The sequence below is a fragment of the Hyposmocoma kahamanoa genome, unplaced genomic scaffold (genome assembly GCF_003589595.1).
Source record: "Hyposmocoma kahamanoa isolate Upper Pololo Valley unplaced genomic scaffold, ASM358959v1 190, whole genome shotgun sequence".
In the NCBI taxonomy this organism is placed as follows: Eukaryota; Metazoa; Arthropoda; class Insecta; order Lepidoptera; family Cosmopterigidae; genus Hyposmocoma; species Hyposmocoma kahamanoa.
The window spans coordinates 1,287,801-1,306,321 of NW_020653718.1; the positions used below are offsets into that span (position 1 = coordinate 1,287,801).

At 36.8% G+C, this 18,521-nt stretch overlaps 1 protein-coding gene across 1 annotated transcript; it reads left to right on the forward strand.

Moving 5' to 3' along the window:
* The first annotated feature begins 488 nt into the window (after window positions 1-488).
* Window positions 489-18,175, forward strand: LOC113226326. The gene is made up of 8 exons (XM_026458912.1): window positions 489-494; window positions 570-698; window positions 1,894-1,917; window positions 3,417-3,437; window positions 4,548-4,580; window positions 9,047-9,103; window positions 10,855-10,956; window positions 18,095-18,175. The coding sequence occupies exons 1-8, from the start codon at window positions 489-491 to the stop codon at window positions 18,173-18,175; spliced, it is 453 nt and encodes a 150-aa protein (XP_026314697.1).
* The last annotated feature ends 346 nt before the right edge of the window (window positions 18,176-18,521 follow it).

Sequence of the window (18,521 nt, forward strand, 5' to 3'; positions counted from 1 at the left end):
TGTTAGGGTAGACATAGAACCACATATTATGTCTATTATAGGGGCGTGGTTCTCGCAATAAAACTCGCAAGCATTTTATTAACTTTAAACTCATAATATTCATGTTTACGTAATAATTAGTCTTTAATACAAGTTCATAGTACAATGTTTGTTTTTGTTTGAGAACTTGTATCTTTTGAAATTAACTAGGCAGTCAATGGTCCTTTGTGTAAGATTTGAACCAGCGACCTATGGATCGCCATCTACTGGCATTTCAGAGTAGACCATTATATTCAGAGATTTACAATTAGGTTATGTTATTGCAACAACAACGTATGTAGCGTTAGTGTAACGTGTAAATAGATAACATAACGCCAAACTAACTATTAAACAGTCTAATTTTATTACCGTAACAAAATAATTCAGCGAAACAAAGTAACTCAAACTTAATATATTACTATCTGATCTTAGCTTAACTGGAGAAGGATCATAAAATAATAAGTCGCCAAATGCAGGCGAGTCAAGAGACGTAACTGTCACAATTGGGAACAGACTGGTCTTCGAATAGCGCGACATAGCGTCTAAAATAGAATGTTCTAGTGTCAAAGCGCCCTCCATCTACGTGGCCAGCAAGGTCTTATCTTTACGATTTTCCAACAATATTTATATTAAAGATTTTGGTGTATTTGAAACAGGTAATTGGGCCGATCGACCTATCAGTAAGTAAATTACATACTTTCTCACTGACTTATATAAAAAAAGTTTCCATTAAAATTATCTGAACGGAAGCAAAACGAGCAGTCTTTTTAGCATTTATTGCACAGACATAAAGCTTTTCCTAACCGGCTCAAACCGATTCTGCGTTAATTAGTGTGTTGACTCCCTTACACATTATCATTACTAGTTAAAGTGATGTTAATAACCCCATTAGAGCTTTAAGGTCAGCGTAAATCGGCGGACAGGAAGTAAGAGGACATTAAATTTATCATTTTATATCTATTTCCATCGAAATAAAGTATAAATTTCAACGCTCTGAGACCGAACTCGGAGTAACGCAACGCATTCCTGCGGCAACAGATGTCGGTATGCGACGGAATCCATCGATATGCGACGGAATCCATCGGTATGCGCTGAAATCCACCGGTGGGCGCCGTAGTCTGCTCGCATGTACTGGGGACTTTCGATTGCATGCAAGTAGAACATAATCAGACCGGTGGCATGTCGGCGGATGCCACACGCCAGAGGGTTCTACGGAATGCTAGCGGACGATCGCGGTGTCGTAATGCGTATTCCTCATCAGTATGCGTCAGCGGACATACTCTTCCACGCTCTTATCCGCCGTTCGGAGGTTTGCGCTAGTCCTAAGGATGAATTTACATTGCCATGTAAGCGAATTTTTGTAACGAATTCTCGAGACGCCGCGAGAATTCTCTAGAAGACTTTTTGTACCTTCAACATCTACGTATACATAACTAGTGTCTGTTTTTAACCGACTTTAAAAGATTTTGATGCATTTTTTTAGCGTGTACGTTACACGATTACGCTCTCATTTGTGAACCGATTTCGATTATTCTTTTTTTGTTGGAAATGGGGTCCCGTTCAAATTTGAAAAAATATTCCACCTTTAAGGTTGGCAAATTAGGTGATCAATCCGGTTTATTGGACTTTACCCACTTTCAATAAAAAACGATTTCAATAAAACTTGGCAAATAGACGTAACTCCAGTAACTTTTGAGGGCAATGTAATTTTATAAAAAAGTTGTCAAATTTATCGTTAAATTAAAAGCGACACCGGATTAGAGATTTCCTTCTTTCTTTTAGTGACTTTTTTAATGATTTTAGATAAGTGTAAAATTGTCTACATGTTTTATCCATGAATAATAATGCTCTTATTGATATTAACAAAACAATTAGCTGGACGGACCTGTAAAAGACTATGTAAGTAAAATTTAATAGAACGTAGACAAGTAAGACTAATAGAATAGCATCACGGTGATAGCCCAGTGGCAGATGATTCTCCTTGACCAGAACGCGATTCCAGGATCACTAGTCTGCTAATTTTCTTGAAATCACTGATCATTCCATTGAAGACTCCATAGATATTGCATGACAATATTTGTTATTCTGCTAAAATCTAGTTGCAATAGCAGTCGAGTCTCAGTAGTGTATCTGAAGAACTACTTGTGACAGAGTTCGTCCAGGGAACTACTTCTGCCGCCAAGCAGTAATGTCAGCATTACCGGTTTTGAAGAGTAAGGTGAAATTACAGGCACATGGGACTTGTCAACTTATGTCTCAGATCTTTGCGATTTAAAGCTCTAAGTGACACTGCAACTGTTATGGACAGACGTGTAGCTTACTATCAGGAGCACAACTTATTCTTTCTGTCACTTGATATTATAAGACAAAGATGCTGTGTGAAAAAAAACTGTGAAATGGCAGTGACGACATTCATTCATTTCTTTTTTCATTTACTAAAACTATTATGGTAATTACTATTATACAACCCATTGCTTCTTCACACGTTTTCCGAAGGTCGAGAGCCATTTTCGACGTGCAGGTTTCTTCATAATATGATCTACTTTTAGTTATGTAACCTAAAAATGGATTCAGTAACCTCCAGGGCTGTAACGTATAAGTGTCATGTCCGTGTGTCACATAAGTACTTTCCGAAACTCTTAGTGTAGTGTATTAGCTCTAAATGTACTTGGTTAACCGTTTATATGTGTAACTAGTAAAAACTAAAAATCTTATATCGTAAACTCGAAATGTAACTTCGGGAAATTAAAAATCATAGTTCTTAGTAATGTAACTACTCTTACCATATATCTTAACGTAAATGAAGCATCTGGTTATTTCCATTTGAAACTTGTTTTAGTTGTGTGTAATGGTGCCCTTCTTTCTCCTTGATTATCCCCTTCGGACCGGCTCCAAAACTACAATGAATTTATTACATCCGAATATGTACTATAGGTAATTCGAGGTCGCAGGTTGCTTTTTCCGACGCCATCTTGGAAAAACTAGATACCAACAATTGTATTATTCTGGGACCTTCATTTCCTAAGTACAATTTTGTCGGGAAGCTCTACAGCTACTAAAACGAACTATGGAGATTGAAGAACGATAATAATCAAATCGGGTCATATCTATTTGAAAGTACGTTTATTGCCCCACTGCCCACTATAAGAATGAAACAAAAAATTTCATAGATAGTTGTTGATTTTGTAATTCGAGTTCAAGAAACCTTGATTAAAATGTCAACTTTTGAAATAACCTCGAAAATCTCGATTTTCTCGGTATTTTTGAGACCGCCACGAGTCTCAATTTATTATTCCGGTATACGGAAATTGAACGAAAGTGAAAGCCGTACAATCAACTGAATTATCCTCTGAATTGTCTGTTCATATGCCCTTGTTTTTTTGTGGCACAAACTTTAGCTGCTACCAAACGACACTTCGGTAAGTCATTTTCTTTCTTTTATTAAACATTCTCGTTTTGCATCATCATACCATAGTATAATAAGACAAGGTCACTACCTTGTCTTATTATACCGATCAATAGAAATTCCACTGAATTTCTATTGATCGGCGTATCAATTCCTATATATGTCATTGTAGGGTTGTTACTTAATTACTGATAATACTGACATCATATTATTCGCCTTAGAGTGAAAAGCACTAAGTCACTGTGGCCAATCTATGTTCTCTGACGACTCTTTCTGGATGGTTGACGGATTAGTAGATTTGACTTTGTGCCCTACGACAACTATATACACGATTTAACAAGATTTGACGTGAACATGCAAGCTTCTCTGTGTTGGTTGATCTGTACTTTACACACTCGTAGTGCAACGGCACAATAAAAAGTATGTCTGAGAGATACTTCTATCTCGCTTGCATATGCTATTCACATTTAGGGTAAAAAGGACAGCTGGTGTTTGTTTTTGTTATCATACTTATAAACTTCTGAAAGTGAATAATTTCTTTAGAATATCTTGCAACATATTTAGGAGCGCCATCTGTGATCATAATATTAAACTATGTAGTTGAAAGCTGACAAAAAATACCGTGTTGGAACGACCTAAAGTATGTAGGTACGTGAAGTAGTACGTACCCATACATTTTTCATATTTTTAACTTTTCGACAGTTTTAGTGGTAGTTTGTTCGTCCGCATTTGTATGTCCATCACCGAATGGTTAAACTGATTTAAACACGATTTTCTATTTGGAAAGTCAGAGGTGATTTGTAGCCAAAACACTGTCGTGAAGTTTTGTTTTATATTGTTTATGGTATTACAACTTCTGCGTATTTGGATGACAAAAATCCGTGATGGTGACTCTTGCAGGTATTTTCGATATGATGTTTGAAACAAATGATATTGTAAATGATAAATTTATAATGAGCAATGAGCAAGAGACGCGCGTTCAAAACACGCCGTGTGCATAGGCTCTTATAATTATATAGAAACTTTATTGTGAAACTTACTACTCTACAATATTGTATAGCCTTATGTTTATTCTATTCTTTCATATTTGTCTTCTGTTTAATATTATGCTTGTGTTAATTAGCTAAATGGGCATATAGTTCCTCCATTCAAACTGGTAAGTAACTGAAGTGATGTTTGAAATACAATTATATGAAACGAAGATACTTGTGACCGTAATTAAATGTAGGGATGTTGAATAGCAGGGAGGTAATGAATGAACTAACTCTTTGCATACTGAAACACATGCACATACTATAAACAAACAAAAAACAAACACACATACACACAAAACTTACAATTACAAGTAGCCTACTAACAATTTAATATTAAATTTAAAATCTTACATTTACAAATTTTGTTTGTTATCTTAAATGCGAGTTTTATCTTGTTAAATAGCACTTACAGTAGAAGTTATGGTATTATATGCGGAGGTGGAAGCCTGGAGATCTGTCACACAGGTTAACACTTAGTATGGACACCAGTCTCTTACTAAGGTTTTTCTTTTCTTAGTAAAAATTCAAGTTAGCTATTTATAAGTTCATGTAAGGACCTTGAATAGAGACAATAGTAGTTATTTGTTATGCAAGGCTGCAAATTTGTTGTTTGACGCGAGTGTTTGTATTGAAATTAACTATGAAGGAAACTAGGGGTCGTATTCTAGAACTCTGCTCAATACTCAAGTCAGGACTTGAGTATTGCAGTGAGCACTGAAAATCATACTCAAGTCTGTTCAAATCCTGACTTAAGCATTGAGTATAGTTCTGGAATACGACCCTAAGATTGAACCACGAGGGAAGTGAGTAGTTCCGTAATAGAATCCTGAGTGTAGCCAGGGTTTCAAGACACGAGATGCAAAACAGCTTTGCTACCGAGCGAAACACACAAATTTTCACCACACTATAGCGAGAAAAATGGTAGATGAAAGAAAAACATTAGTTCTTCGACGAAGTAAAATAATTTAATAAAGAAAATTAGTTGTCGTTGCCAATTTAATGTCAACAATAATAAGAATAAAATACACCAACGGATTTATATTACATAAATAATGTACGAAAAATCGCGTAGTTTAGTCATTGTTTTTTTTTTCATGGAAAGAAAAAGTTAGGTGCACCACAATCCATCGTCAAGTTGGAATTTCAAAAATCTATTCCACGCTAGAGTGAAAAAACCGCTTTTGCGCTCAATTTTCTAATGAGAAAGAAAGTCGTTCCAAGCTGGTGAGGTGAAAAGATTATTATAAAAATTATTGAAATAAGTAGCTTAATAGCGTTGTTTTTTAAGTTCGTTTTACAAAAGCAATTTTTTTTCCTCTATACCCCCTTGGTATAATACAACCACATCTGTAGTGACAATTTTTCAGGAGAGAGTTTCAAAAATTCTAAGAACGAAATTGGTGAATTACTTTTTCATGATTAAATAGATGAGTTATACAATGTCACATTTAGTTAATTTTTTTCTTGTAATTCGGATTACATTTATGATTTTCATGTGGTAAAATCACTTTTTATGTACGATCACGATATGTGGCTGGTTGCGCCGAAATGGTATTTTGATTTTGCCTTGCGAATTGTGAACCCTTTATATTTTGAATCATTTGATTGGATCAATTACTGCTTTCTTGTTCCATCCCTTTCCCACATATACCTTACACGCACACAAGAACGGGACGACGTCGCCCAATTGGTGACACTTAGCGGACAAAGAAGGAACTCTCGCTCCCGTTAATTTATTGTGAAAAATCATAGTGAAACCATTCTAAACTGAAAACTATAGTGAATAATACTGAACGTACGTTTTGGTGAACTTGTAACATCTAGAATCGCGCCCTGGGTGAAGCAAGGTGCCGGAATCGGTCAATGCCTCTGTGGCCGACCGGCTACCATGCCGGGCTGCCACGCAGAGGTCCCAGGTTCGATCGAGAAATATTTGTATGGCCTACATTTATTTATCTCGTACATTTGGGTGTAATTTGTGTATGTGTCCATGGCACACGCGACACACGGTTTCCCTAGTGCGGGGCTATGTTGAGTGTGTGCGCTATTTATTTTAAAAAAATTGCACCGGCAGAGTGGTCACGAGGTTGGTTTCCAAAGGTATTGTGCTCCCCCCTTGCCTAGTGTTATTTGTTCCAATCAACCATACTTAGTTATTCATATACAGTCCACAAATAGAAGGAAGGTATCATTTGCATTTCCCACATGGTTGGCCGGTTTGGGTTATCCGTAACTAATTCACGCTACCAGTGGCTTTATTATACTAAAGGTGCATTATCAAATGATAACAAGATATTTTAAGTAGTTCCAAATAGTTTTTTGGTTGAGATTTTTTGCTTTTAAGCATTTAATTTGATTAAAACAAATTCCACTCATTTACTTGTAACTTGGTGTCCGTAACTTCGTCTGAGTAGAATAAGTCTTCAAGTAACCTATTGTACCATACTAATTTTCATAGTTTTATATGTTCTCTATACAAATTGTTATCCCCTACTTCATTCCCTTTAAGATATATTTTTGTGTCAAAAAGTAGCCTATGTCGTCCCAACTATATCTATATCAAAATTAGTCAATTTTTTTTTGTATATTATATCAAGTGACGAGAAGAACAAGTCGTTCGCCTGATAGTAAGCTACACGCCTGTCCATAACGGTTGCAGTGCCACTTAGAGCTTTAAATCGCAAAGATCTGAGGGGCACTGCCACTGCGCCCGTCATCTTGAGACATAAGTTGACAAGACATAGATATAGACATTCTTTATTGGTAAACTTAACATTTACAAGTCCTACAAAATTATAAATTATATTCGTATTATTTTCTTATATTACTATTACTTAACCAATGTGATAAGTTATATATTTATTGTTTGACAAGCCAGTGCTTTAATTTACGTCTAAATAAGTGATCCGAAGCGGAACCAACAATTTCAAGAGGCATCCGTTTACATACTGTCGGGCCCAATAAATGTATTAATTTACCCGTTTTGGACAAAATATTCTGCACATGTACAACCCTGTGTTTATTACGTAGTTCATGGTTATATCCTTCCCCTCGTCTAGTGTAAGTTTCCAGGTGTTCTCTAGTGTAGACAGCCGCTTGGAAAGCCACGAGAGCAGGCAAGGTGAGTATACCGTACTGCTCGAAGTAAGGCATAGCTGATCTATGCTGTGGCACACGCGCAATTGCCCTTACACCTCGCTTCTGCAGCCGCGCATCCCCAGAACTCGACACCATATTGTAAGAGCGAGTGCACGGTGGCGAAGTAACGTGACCTAACTATGTCCCATGGCAGAATCCACGATAGGCGCTGCAGAGCAAAGCATGCGCGGCCGGGTTTACCACACAGCACATCAACATGATAGTTCCAGGTCATAGTTTGATCCGGATGAAACCCTAAAAAGTTACTATTGGAGACTTGCTCTATTGGGGTTTGTTCTACCATAACGTTTAAGTCCCATGTGCCTGTAATTTCACCAGCACCCTTACCCTTCAAAACCGGGACACAGTAATGCTGACATTACTGCTTGGCGGCAGAAATAGGTAAGGTGGCAGTACTTTCCTGGACGAACTCTTACACAAGGACCTCTACTGCTACTACAGGCTTGAAAACTTAACAGACAGAGTTACTTTCGCATTTAAATATTATTATTATAATTATGTTTATTAAATGTCAGGATATTTCACGACCATGATATTCAATTGTTTTTTGTGATATTACTCCACTAGTTTGTTATAATTATTAATACTAAGATCTAAAACTTAGAAAAAATTCGTTCGATCCATTCTTAGTCTTATAGCAAACCGTATACCAAAGTAATTGTTAATTTTATCTATAACAGTATTGTAAGAGGTATACTATTGGAGTGTAATTTAGTAAACACCACGATAGTGGGTTCTATTTTGATCCCAACGCCATCTAGCGGCAAGACGAGGTTACTAATATTTCTTGCGCGTGGTGTTAATTTGTAACTTTACTTACTTGAATTGGAACACCGCATTACACTAGTTATCCGGATTTGAGCGTTATTAGCTGCGACACAGTCTTAATGACTACTGTACTAATTACCAAACATCTTATCATGTATCTTGTTATTGTTACAAATACGCACTTTTTTTAAGCGACAGAACGAACCAACGTACCTTACGAATTATTCTATGTGTTTGTTGAAGATCTTTGATTTGGTTATTTAACGAGTTTTTTGCCTTAGCGCCATCTGTGAGAAATCAAGTCCACGTAGCACAATCTGTGAGAAATCAAGTCCACGTAGCGCAATCTGTGAGAAATCAAGTGCCCGTAGCGCCATCCGCGAAAAATCTAGAAATCTAGTGCACGTAGCGCAATCAGTGGCAATCAAGCTCATCTATATTATTGGTATAGATGACCTTGGTTGGTTTGTCGGCCATTGCGGCCCTGTAGAGGAGTAACTGGCAACATAAGCATGTTCTAAAATTTTTTAAATTCAATTGTATTCTAAATTCATATTGGTCTTTCTGTTTTTTGGTTACTCATGGTGCCCCAAAGTTATCATACATGTAATTTCTGATGTATACATTTGAAAGAAAAAAAAAATTATTATCTTTTTTACAGACACAATCTGAGGATTGGAATCCTAATAATTATACGTGTGGTGCATTGTATCATTTAGTACGTATCACATAGTCAATTTTTTTTCTTGTAATTAAGGTTAATTTAGATATTTTAAATACATAACAGATAGCAGACACTTTGAGAGTAATTGAAATTAATTCAGATATATCAAATGCCAAACTATATTGAGTTGACCAAAAAGTCCCTGCGGTATCAAAGTGAAAAACATGTAAAAAATAAATATCAGGCTTTGATCTACAATCTTTTGCCAGTATGTTGGGTAATAATTTCAGTACAGAGTACTGAAACAACCGAGCTCAAAAGTCATTCACCCCCCTAGTTTGCCACTCTTAGAAGTGGAACCATGGAACTGAGGTAACCTCTTTCCAACAAAAAAATAATCATCAAAATCGGTTCACTTACCGGAGTGACCGTGTAACATACATACAAAAAAACCGAATTGAGAACATCCTCCTTTATTTGTGGTCGGTTGAAAAATCGAGGATCGGTGGCTAAGGCACATACCTAAGTCAAACAACGACATCAAATTAATACACCTACCGACTAAAGCACATAAGTCCTTCTTGCACATTGTTGCCCGCTTATGATCTTTGTTCTCACTGCCATGGGTTGCCAAAATCTCTTTGCACACCCTTTCTTTAATTAATCTTTCTAAAGAATTTTTTTGACGCAAGATATAAGTCAATTTTTTTTGTTATTTCATTTGAGCTCACTACGTCCGAAGTATCAGTTCCGAATCCGAGAAATGACAGTCCGAAATGTCACAGGTGTCCGAAGTATCATTGTATCGTATTCGTATTTTCTATGAATATGAATTTGTAACTTAAATTTTAATGACGTATTTTTCAAATTTACCATTTTCTTCACATCTTCCAACATTACAAACAACACAAAAAAAATTTAAGAATTATTTAAAATTGAAGCACTTTTTGACCTATATGCTTTAGTCCGCCGACCCTAGAAATATCCTGTCTGAACCCATAAAACACAGCTCTAGGTGTTGTTTGATATTCTCTCCAATATCAAAGTCGTGTTCATTCAAAGAATTTTGTAAAGAAGTTCTATGGGGTGAAGCATGAAGGTAAATCTATGCAGGATGTCCAAGGCTATGCGACAAGGAGAGAAAGTATTTTAAATATATTGGATAGAACATTTTGCTGCATGGAGATATTATTTTATTTCTAAACAGTTGCTTGCCTCATCTGGGAATCAAACCGACCAAATATGAAAAATAAAATCCAGTATTTTTATGATGTCGATCGTTCTAAAGGATCGTTCAATTAAGACTAATTCTTTTTAATACAATACAATACAAATATTCTTTATTGCACAACAACACAAATAAAGTAAACATTACAGGTACAACCGGCGGCCTTATTGCTAAATAACAATCTCTTCCAGGCAACCTTCGGGTTACAGGAAAAACAGTAAGATGAAATTATATGAGGGCGCAACAAAATACACATATTGCACATATGTATACAAATGAAGAAGAAAATGATAATAATAAAAAATAATATTATTATACAAAATAATAATATTAACTGCCTCTGTGGCCGAACGGTTACCATGCCGGACTGCCACGCAGAGGTCCCAGGTTCGATTCCCGGGCCGGGAGAAATATTTGTATGAAACATTTGTTTCTCTCGTGAGTTTGGGTGTAAATTGTGCTTGTCTATATGTGTGTCCATGGCACCTGCGACAGTTTTAAGTTATTAAGTGATGGGACATTTAAAGTACTTACCTCTGTTTTACATAGCCGTAGGACACTTGTATGTTTGTTACAGAATCCATTTTTATGCTGCGTCATGGGCGACACGAAGTACGTGAATGTCCAAAACTTTCAGAATCACACAAATTGTTTTAGGAAAAACTGGGATTTATTCAATGTGAGTAAAATTACACTTTTTGTATTCAAAGTGGTAGAAAGTTGCAAAAGTATTCACTCTAGCTTTGAAAAGGCCCAAATCTTATTTTTCGGGAAATACAGGTTGTATACAGGTAGCGTATTTCATTCCCTTGATGTACGCGTTAAATGTATGTTATAGCAAGCAAGTTAGTCTCCTGGAGCATGATGAACATCGCGGCCATTTTGCTGTCTTCAACCGTGGCATTTACGGTCTCCCCGCGTCTGGTAACTGGCGCATGACGCGTCCGCGGCATTTTTCAATTTTTATACACGAACACAGGGGCCCCACGTTGGGCGCCAATATAATACGACCCTTAGGGTCGTATTCTAGAACTCTACTCAATGCTCAAGTCAGGATTTGAGTATGGTTTAAAGCACTCGAAATCATACTCAAGTCCCTGCCATTAGGGTCGTATTTCCAGTGCAATCCTGACTTGTACATTGAGTAGAGTTCTAGAATACGACCCTAAATGTGTATTCTGGGGCCTTTGATCAAGGCTATAAATATAATAATAGCTCATTCATTGATATGACCAGCTTTTGGGTGAGGAGGCGCGCTATAATGTATTATAAAAAATTGATAAAGTTAAACAACAACAACAAAATATTATGTAGGTCTATTCCAAGGCGCATAATGGAATAGCGAATGGCTTGGATTGTATTCATGAAGTAAAGGCCTATGTTCAACATTCAACTGTTTATACAGTAAATATAGACATTTACACAGATCTGTGGGCCTACCATAACCTTTCCAAAAACAATCTTATTTCAATGTAAGCTTATTGTAATATTATTCATATTCGTACCATGACGAACCTGTCAACCAAGAAATGTATTATTGCAAAAGTGATTGAAAGAACGAATGATTCCCCAATATTGTCTATTCCTTACTAAAAATAGAAAAGAGATAATGATATGTAAACCATGTCTTTCTTTTTTGATGTTCCGAATCGTCTTATCGTAGTATAATGTTTAAGTACTTATTGTTATTTACATTCAGATAATTTTGACTGTTAAGAAAAGAAAAGTATGTAATAATAAAATCTATTCAAATTACGTTGTTTTCAATAATTATTCCGCATTTTCATGAAGAAAAATAAATAAAACAAGCTGAGTCTTGATAGTCACGTTGTGAGTTCAGAACTATAGTCTAGTGTCAACTGTTAGTTTCGCCAAGGAGTATATAGATGGCGCTGTTATAATTTTACGAAATAAACATCGCGTATTTTTATTTAACGAGAAATCATTTCGTATGTCCTATTAAGTAAAAAAATAAACGAAATATTGAAGAGACATATGTAAATAAATAAGTTGAACTTAACTTTTCATAATTACAAATCAATATTAAGACAACAGAACTGAAAATTATATGGTTTCCGTTGCATCCGTGTAACTATTTTAAGATTGCTAAATTTGACATAAGAGCAAAATTACTTTAATGTTAAAGTCGCATCATAGTACGAACTGAGTGAATGAATAGTCACAAAGCTGCCAATAAAACATCATAGTTTTAACATTACAATAAGCTTACTTTAAGCGTGTTATGGTACGAAAAGTAAAATGTAAGGTTAAAGTAATATTGTTTTAAGAGGTAGGCCCCCTGATCTGTGTGAAGTTTTTTTAGTAATAATACTTTTACCTAGAATATTTAAACCTCTCTCCTGAAAAGTTGCTATTTTGCCAATATGACCTCGTTTCATCAAGGGTGCGAAATTTGAAATTAAAAAAAGTTATTCAGATCAAAGCCTAAATTTTTAATTTTGATCAGCGTCCTGAGATAGTGACGTCAAGTGTCCTTGTTAAGTTTATGGAATGACACTCATCGCTTGGAGTACAGACCGGGCACTGGTGTGAATGGTCTGGGACGCCACGTGTGCTGACATACTCGCCGCATCCCATCTCCAGCACACCAACAAGAGGGCTGAGTCGGCATTTGAGCTGGCGGAAAGAATTAGGAGTAATAAGTACCAGGACCTCGGCTACGACTACCTGTTTACACCTTTTGGAATACGAACATGTGCTGTATATTTTAATCATCAATAATATTTCAGTGTCGCACCGATAATTGCATTGGCAAAGCCTTAGGATATCTAGACAAGACTGGACTTTTAAACAGGCAAAAATTGGTTCACTCTATGCGAAACATTAACATTTTGCCAGATATTAAAACATTCATAATTGCAAAGTGCATACGTACGAGACCTGACCAGTACGGGTGGAAAGGCCAATGCCTAGTTACAAAAATGCGATACTGTGCTCAGATTTTAACTCTTAAAGTACGTTAATTATTATACTATTATTTAATTTTATTATCATAGTAAAATAAGAGAAGTAAACGCTACAAAGTAACAGGGCGGCTTGTATTATGTGCGCGACCACGGAAGTAAAAAACAGTGCGAGTGCCTAAGGTCTTATTCAGAGTGGCGGCAGGCGCGGGTGCGTGTAAACCAAATGTATATAGACGCTCGTTGCGTTCACAGTGGCCGTGCGCGCGTATGTCTTGAGCCTGCTTACAGATATCCCGGCTCTGCGGGAGCAGAGGCTGGGTTATGTGGGACTGGGCTGAACCCTGACAGGGAGCAACCCGACCTCACCAAACCCTCGGGGTGTTCCTCCTCTCCGCTGCAGGTGGAGGCACGGGTGCGCAATCGCTCGTCCGCTCCTCCACCAGCGGCTGTCCGCGCCCAGCGCAGCCCCTACCCGAGAAGGGAGACACAATGGTCCCCCGACTCCAAATGTAAGGCTCGCCGAACACCAGACGAGTCTGCCATCTCGGGCCCCTCCATGCTGGGTAGCAAACTCCCCCGAGTCTGTTAACCAGGGTTCATGGGGCCAGGACAACATCCCCTTGACTGTAAAGTTCAGAGGATGCTCCCCCAGCCCCCGCGGCGGATCTATTGGTGGGCTCCGCCGCAACACCCTACGCGCATCCACGTGGACTCTCCGTAGAGAGTCTTTGGAGCGCCCACCGCACGGGCCAATCGCCCAAATTCGGCCGCGGAGGACAGGACGAGCGGCAACGACACACCGACATATCTCTTCCCCCGCATGCCTCCGTGCGGACCCGCTCGGCCTTAGATCAAGACGGTACGCCCTCCTCCTCGAGCCTGCCTAGCTCCATTGGCCGGCCCGTGAGTTCCTCTTAGCTTCACCGTGGGATTAAATCGACCACAGCTACTAGAGCCCCCCCGCCACGATAAGGCGGGAACCCATTCGAAGGGGGCGCGCCGGCGGCGGCGTCTGCCTCGAGGCGGGCGCAGGCGCCGGTGTGCGCCCGCCGCACGGGTAGATGTTGGCTCGGTCCGCACGTACCTTTCACAGTGCTTAGACTAGCATTCTAGCGTCTGTTTATGATTTCGTCGTATGGATCTACTCGCTCGCAGCCGCTTCGGCACAGTGAAAGGGAAGACGCTGCACCCGCGCCTGCACTCTGAATGAGCTCTTAAGCCTCGATTACTATCAGAACCGCTGTCGCCAAAACGCACACAAACAATTGATAAACATTACAAAATCTTGATAATAATTGGTCGTAGTTTCTAATTCAAAAAGATGTAACAAATTCTGGATTGTTAACATAATCTTAACTTTACCCATTCGCTAATATCGTTGAAAGTTTACAATTATCTTTAATGCAAGTTACGACATTTTGATTTTATATAGAAATTTTATTCAACGTGTTGCCATCTTGCGGCCAAAAGCTGGACTACGACTGAAGATTAACATCTGAATCAATTTGATAAACAGAAAATTGAAAATTTATTAAAATAAGACTTACCAATGATATGTAATACCACCACGGGTAATATTTTTGGTGCGGCTATCGTTTTTACACTCCAAATCAGCAAAATAAGGCGATTTCTACGATTTCCGACAACTTACGCGGAAGAATTGACACAACCGTACTGTATATAGCGAAAATGGCGGATTGAGCTCAAGTAGGCACAACTATGCCTACAGTTGGCACGCGTGCGATGCTAACTAACCACTTCTACTGTATTTATTGTTCTGTGGAGACGACCGTATTATGCAACGCGAGTGCATCACGAGATTTTGCGCCGTCCGTATACGGCACGCGGCGTACAAGCCGCGCTGCTACGTTTATATGCATTCATCATACTTGTCTTAATAAAGCTATTAAGATTTGATTTGTCTGTGCAGCTCGATAGTTTAGCCGCTGCTCTTCTCTCATGTCGCATTAATAACTTATTGGAAACAAAAAAGAAAAGCGATCGCGCTGTAACTCGAGCCGTTCGAAATATCCAATGTCACATCATTATCATCGACAATCCTTTATTTAACCCACATTATTTTTTTTTATTCTATTTCAAAAAAGTTTTATTAAAATATACTCTTCTTTATGGCTAAGCAAAAACTTAGTGGTTTAACCACTTAGCAATGAGTTAACTGACTCGATACTTAAATAACTTACTACCTACAGTCTATGTCTCTTGAAGATGGAGTAAAAAGACATTTCACAGCGCAAATGTGTTACCCGTTTTCAGCAGCTTGTGATTGCAATCAACTGAATGTTCACGCTTACATATGTAATAAATAGCCACATTTGCTTCATTTGAATCATCATACCCATTATTCGTCCAACTGCTGGGCACAGGTTCATTTGAATTGTCAAATTCAAATGTTCATTTATTCCATAGGTAAAAATTGTATTTTTTTTACTCGTTCACTGTGCCGACTTCCCCGAAAAGAACGAGCAAGAAACTCTAGGGATTGCTCTTTTCAAATAAACTTAAATGCTATAGAATATATTTTGAATCATATTTGTGTGGAATCTAGACTCATGTTGTCTCTCCATACATCTTTATCTAATACGTAGTCTACAAATTTGTAATATGACTTTTCAATTAAAATGCTTTTAATGTAATTTTAAACTTTGGCAATGGTAATCTTAATATAATGCTCCGGAATCTTATTGTAAAATCGTGTACAGTTCTCCATAAAAGAATAGTTTACCTTATTTCACTTAGAATAACGCTTATTAAAAATAAAAACAGGAAACATATTTAAAAGTTTTTCATGTTAATTCTACAAACATAAATAATCAAATCCGCCAGTTCTTATTAAAATGTATATGTATAAATAAAAATTGATTTCAATGCAAGTAAACCAACTGTGAAATGAAGAATAAAGTAGGTATTGCGTATACGCAATTAACAATAATTAGAACGTCGTTGTAACATTCACAATTCAGATATTTTTGGCAAAATTTTACTTCTTTCACAATCTATCGATAAAACTATCGACAACATGATATCATGCCTGATAGCATGTGATGGCAGCGGTACATAAATCTTTTAATGGTGGTATTCGCGGTTTTGTGTTTAATTTTGTATTGTTTTACTTGTGAATAAAATAAAATAAATAACAAATACAATTGATTATTTTAAATTGTATGGCAACTGACCACCCCGCACATATCATTTTACTCCGTCTTCAAGAAGCACAGACTACTAAATTAACTAGTTCTAGGGTTTACATTGAAATGAGTAGTATAGATTTTGTTTTAATAATATCAAGTGACGAGACGAACAAGTCATGGTAAGAGACACGCCTATTCGTAACAGTTGCAGTGCCACTTAGAGCTTTAAATTGCAAAGATTAAACACAAACTAGACTGATTCCTGTGACACTCCATTTGACGTTTGTTATAGGGATGAAGTAAAGTCGATAGATTGTTTAGTGTATTTGATTTTTGAAATGTAAGTTCTCTCTTTTAGTTTTATTTTTCTGAAGTATTCTGAACGACGTATAGTGTTTTGTATTAAGAATCTTAAAGCATAAAACGCACAACTTTAATTCAAAATGTATTTCAACAAATATTAGAAAACTTCAAAAAATATTTATCTGTCACCTATTTATAGGTTTCAAAAATGTAATAACACTGACATGTTAATTCATTGTCTATGATTAAATTTATACTTTATGAATGAATAAATTATTTTTTACAACGTGCAAAGGTTACTTCTTTACATTATATATGCTAGGGATGAGGTATATCGGTAAAATGTTTTCGATAATTTAATAAATAAATGAATAGTGCGGATTCATTTATTAACCGACTTCAAAAAAAGAAGGAGGTTCTCAATTCGACTATATGTTTTTTTTGTTATCATCTTTATAGTTATCGCGTAACATATGTATGTTACGCGATAACTCCGGTATTTGTGAACCGATTTTCATGATTCTTTTTTTGTTTGAAAGACGGTACCTTCATAGTCCTATTTCATTTTGAAGAAAATCATCCACCTCTAAGGGTACGCATAAACATTCATTTTTATAAATGGCGCCTAAATTTTACTTAAGGAGTATTATTAAAATAGTTGGTTTTGCTATTTTCCGATTCAGGGCGTTTTTTTCTCTCAATATACTTTGAGTAGTGAGAACCGATTTTTATTATCTCCTGTATCAAGTCCTGTATAGTGGCGCACTAGAGGATATTTCAAAAAACTTGGTAAACAAATGTAATTCCACGTACTTTTGAGGTCGGTTTTTTTAGTACTCTGTACTGAGATTATTCATTAAATTATCGAAAACTTTTTATCGATATACCGCATCCCTAGTGTAACCACTGCATTTGCATTGTATGATTTTTTTACGATAACAAAAAAGAAAGGTTATTAAACCTTTGCACGTTGTCGTAAAAAATTCATGAATTAAAAAAAATGGTTTCCCGCTCATTTACATAAATAAACACTGATTTGGTGTTCTTTTTTTAAAGTATTTATTTGAACAAATTTAATTTGTTCATCTAAAAGTGAGTCTTATACAAATAGTTTATGAAATACGTACAGGCCTGTACGTATTTTTTTCTGGGTACTGGGTCAAAAGTACGTCAAGCTTGACACTAAAGCTTTAAATTTAACTCTATGCCGCTTGCAATAATAACGGTCTAAAGTCCAAAGTTTCAAGCTTGACTGTACATTAGAGCATATTATTATAAAGTTGTATTGTGTATAATTTTATGAACTGTCACAGGAATCACCCTAGATTATTTTAGATTGTATAATCAGCATTTTACTGCCAGCCGCACGACTTGTACGTCCCGTCGCTTAAAAAAGTTCATTAAAAATTAAGTAATATAGTATATTTGTTGTTTACAGCACTGCATACATCGTTCTACAATAACACTTCCTTCTTGTATTGGAGTAAAAAGAAAGGCTGAACAATGTGACCAAATGTAATCTGAGGTCGGGGCAGTAATGAATAAAAAAAAAGAAAAAAATACTAGTACAAAAACAGCACCGGCTTAATTAACAAATTATTTGATGAAACACTTTGAAAATAGAGTGCTATGTCTCAGAAGTTCATTTTTGCAATAGTTTTACTAAAAAAAATTAATTGTCAGTTGCTGTGTCATTGGTTTTTAAACTAATAAAGGCGGTATTTATAACTAACATATTTATTGCTATGCTATGCAGAAAACCTGTATTATATTTCTTTGGCCCAGTAAGCAGCCACCTGTACGGCCCTATCTGTTGCTTCTGCAGCTGGTCGGACACTGTGGTCATGAGAGCAAGTGAGACTCAC

Excerpts from the sequence above, each read along its gene's own strand:
- LOC113226326 (XM_026458912.1), top strand. Across the intron at positions 4,581-9,046 it reads TAGTTCCTCCATTCAAACTG|ACACAATCTGAGGATTGGAA; the intron begins GTAAGTAACTGA and ends TCTTTTTTACAG. Across the intron at positions 9,104-10,854 it reads GTGGTGCATTGTATCATTTA|AATCCATTTTTATGCTGCGT; the intron begins GTACGTATCACA and ends TGTTTGTTACAG.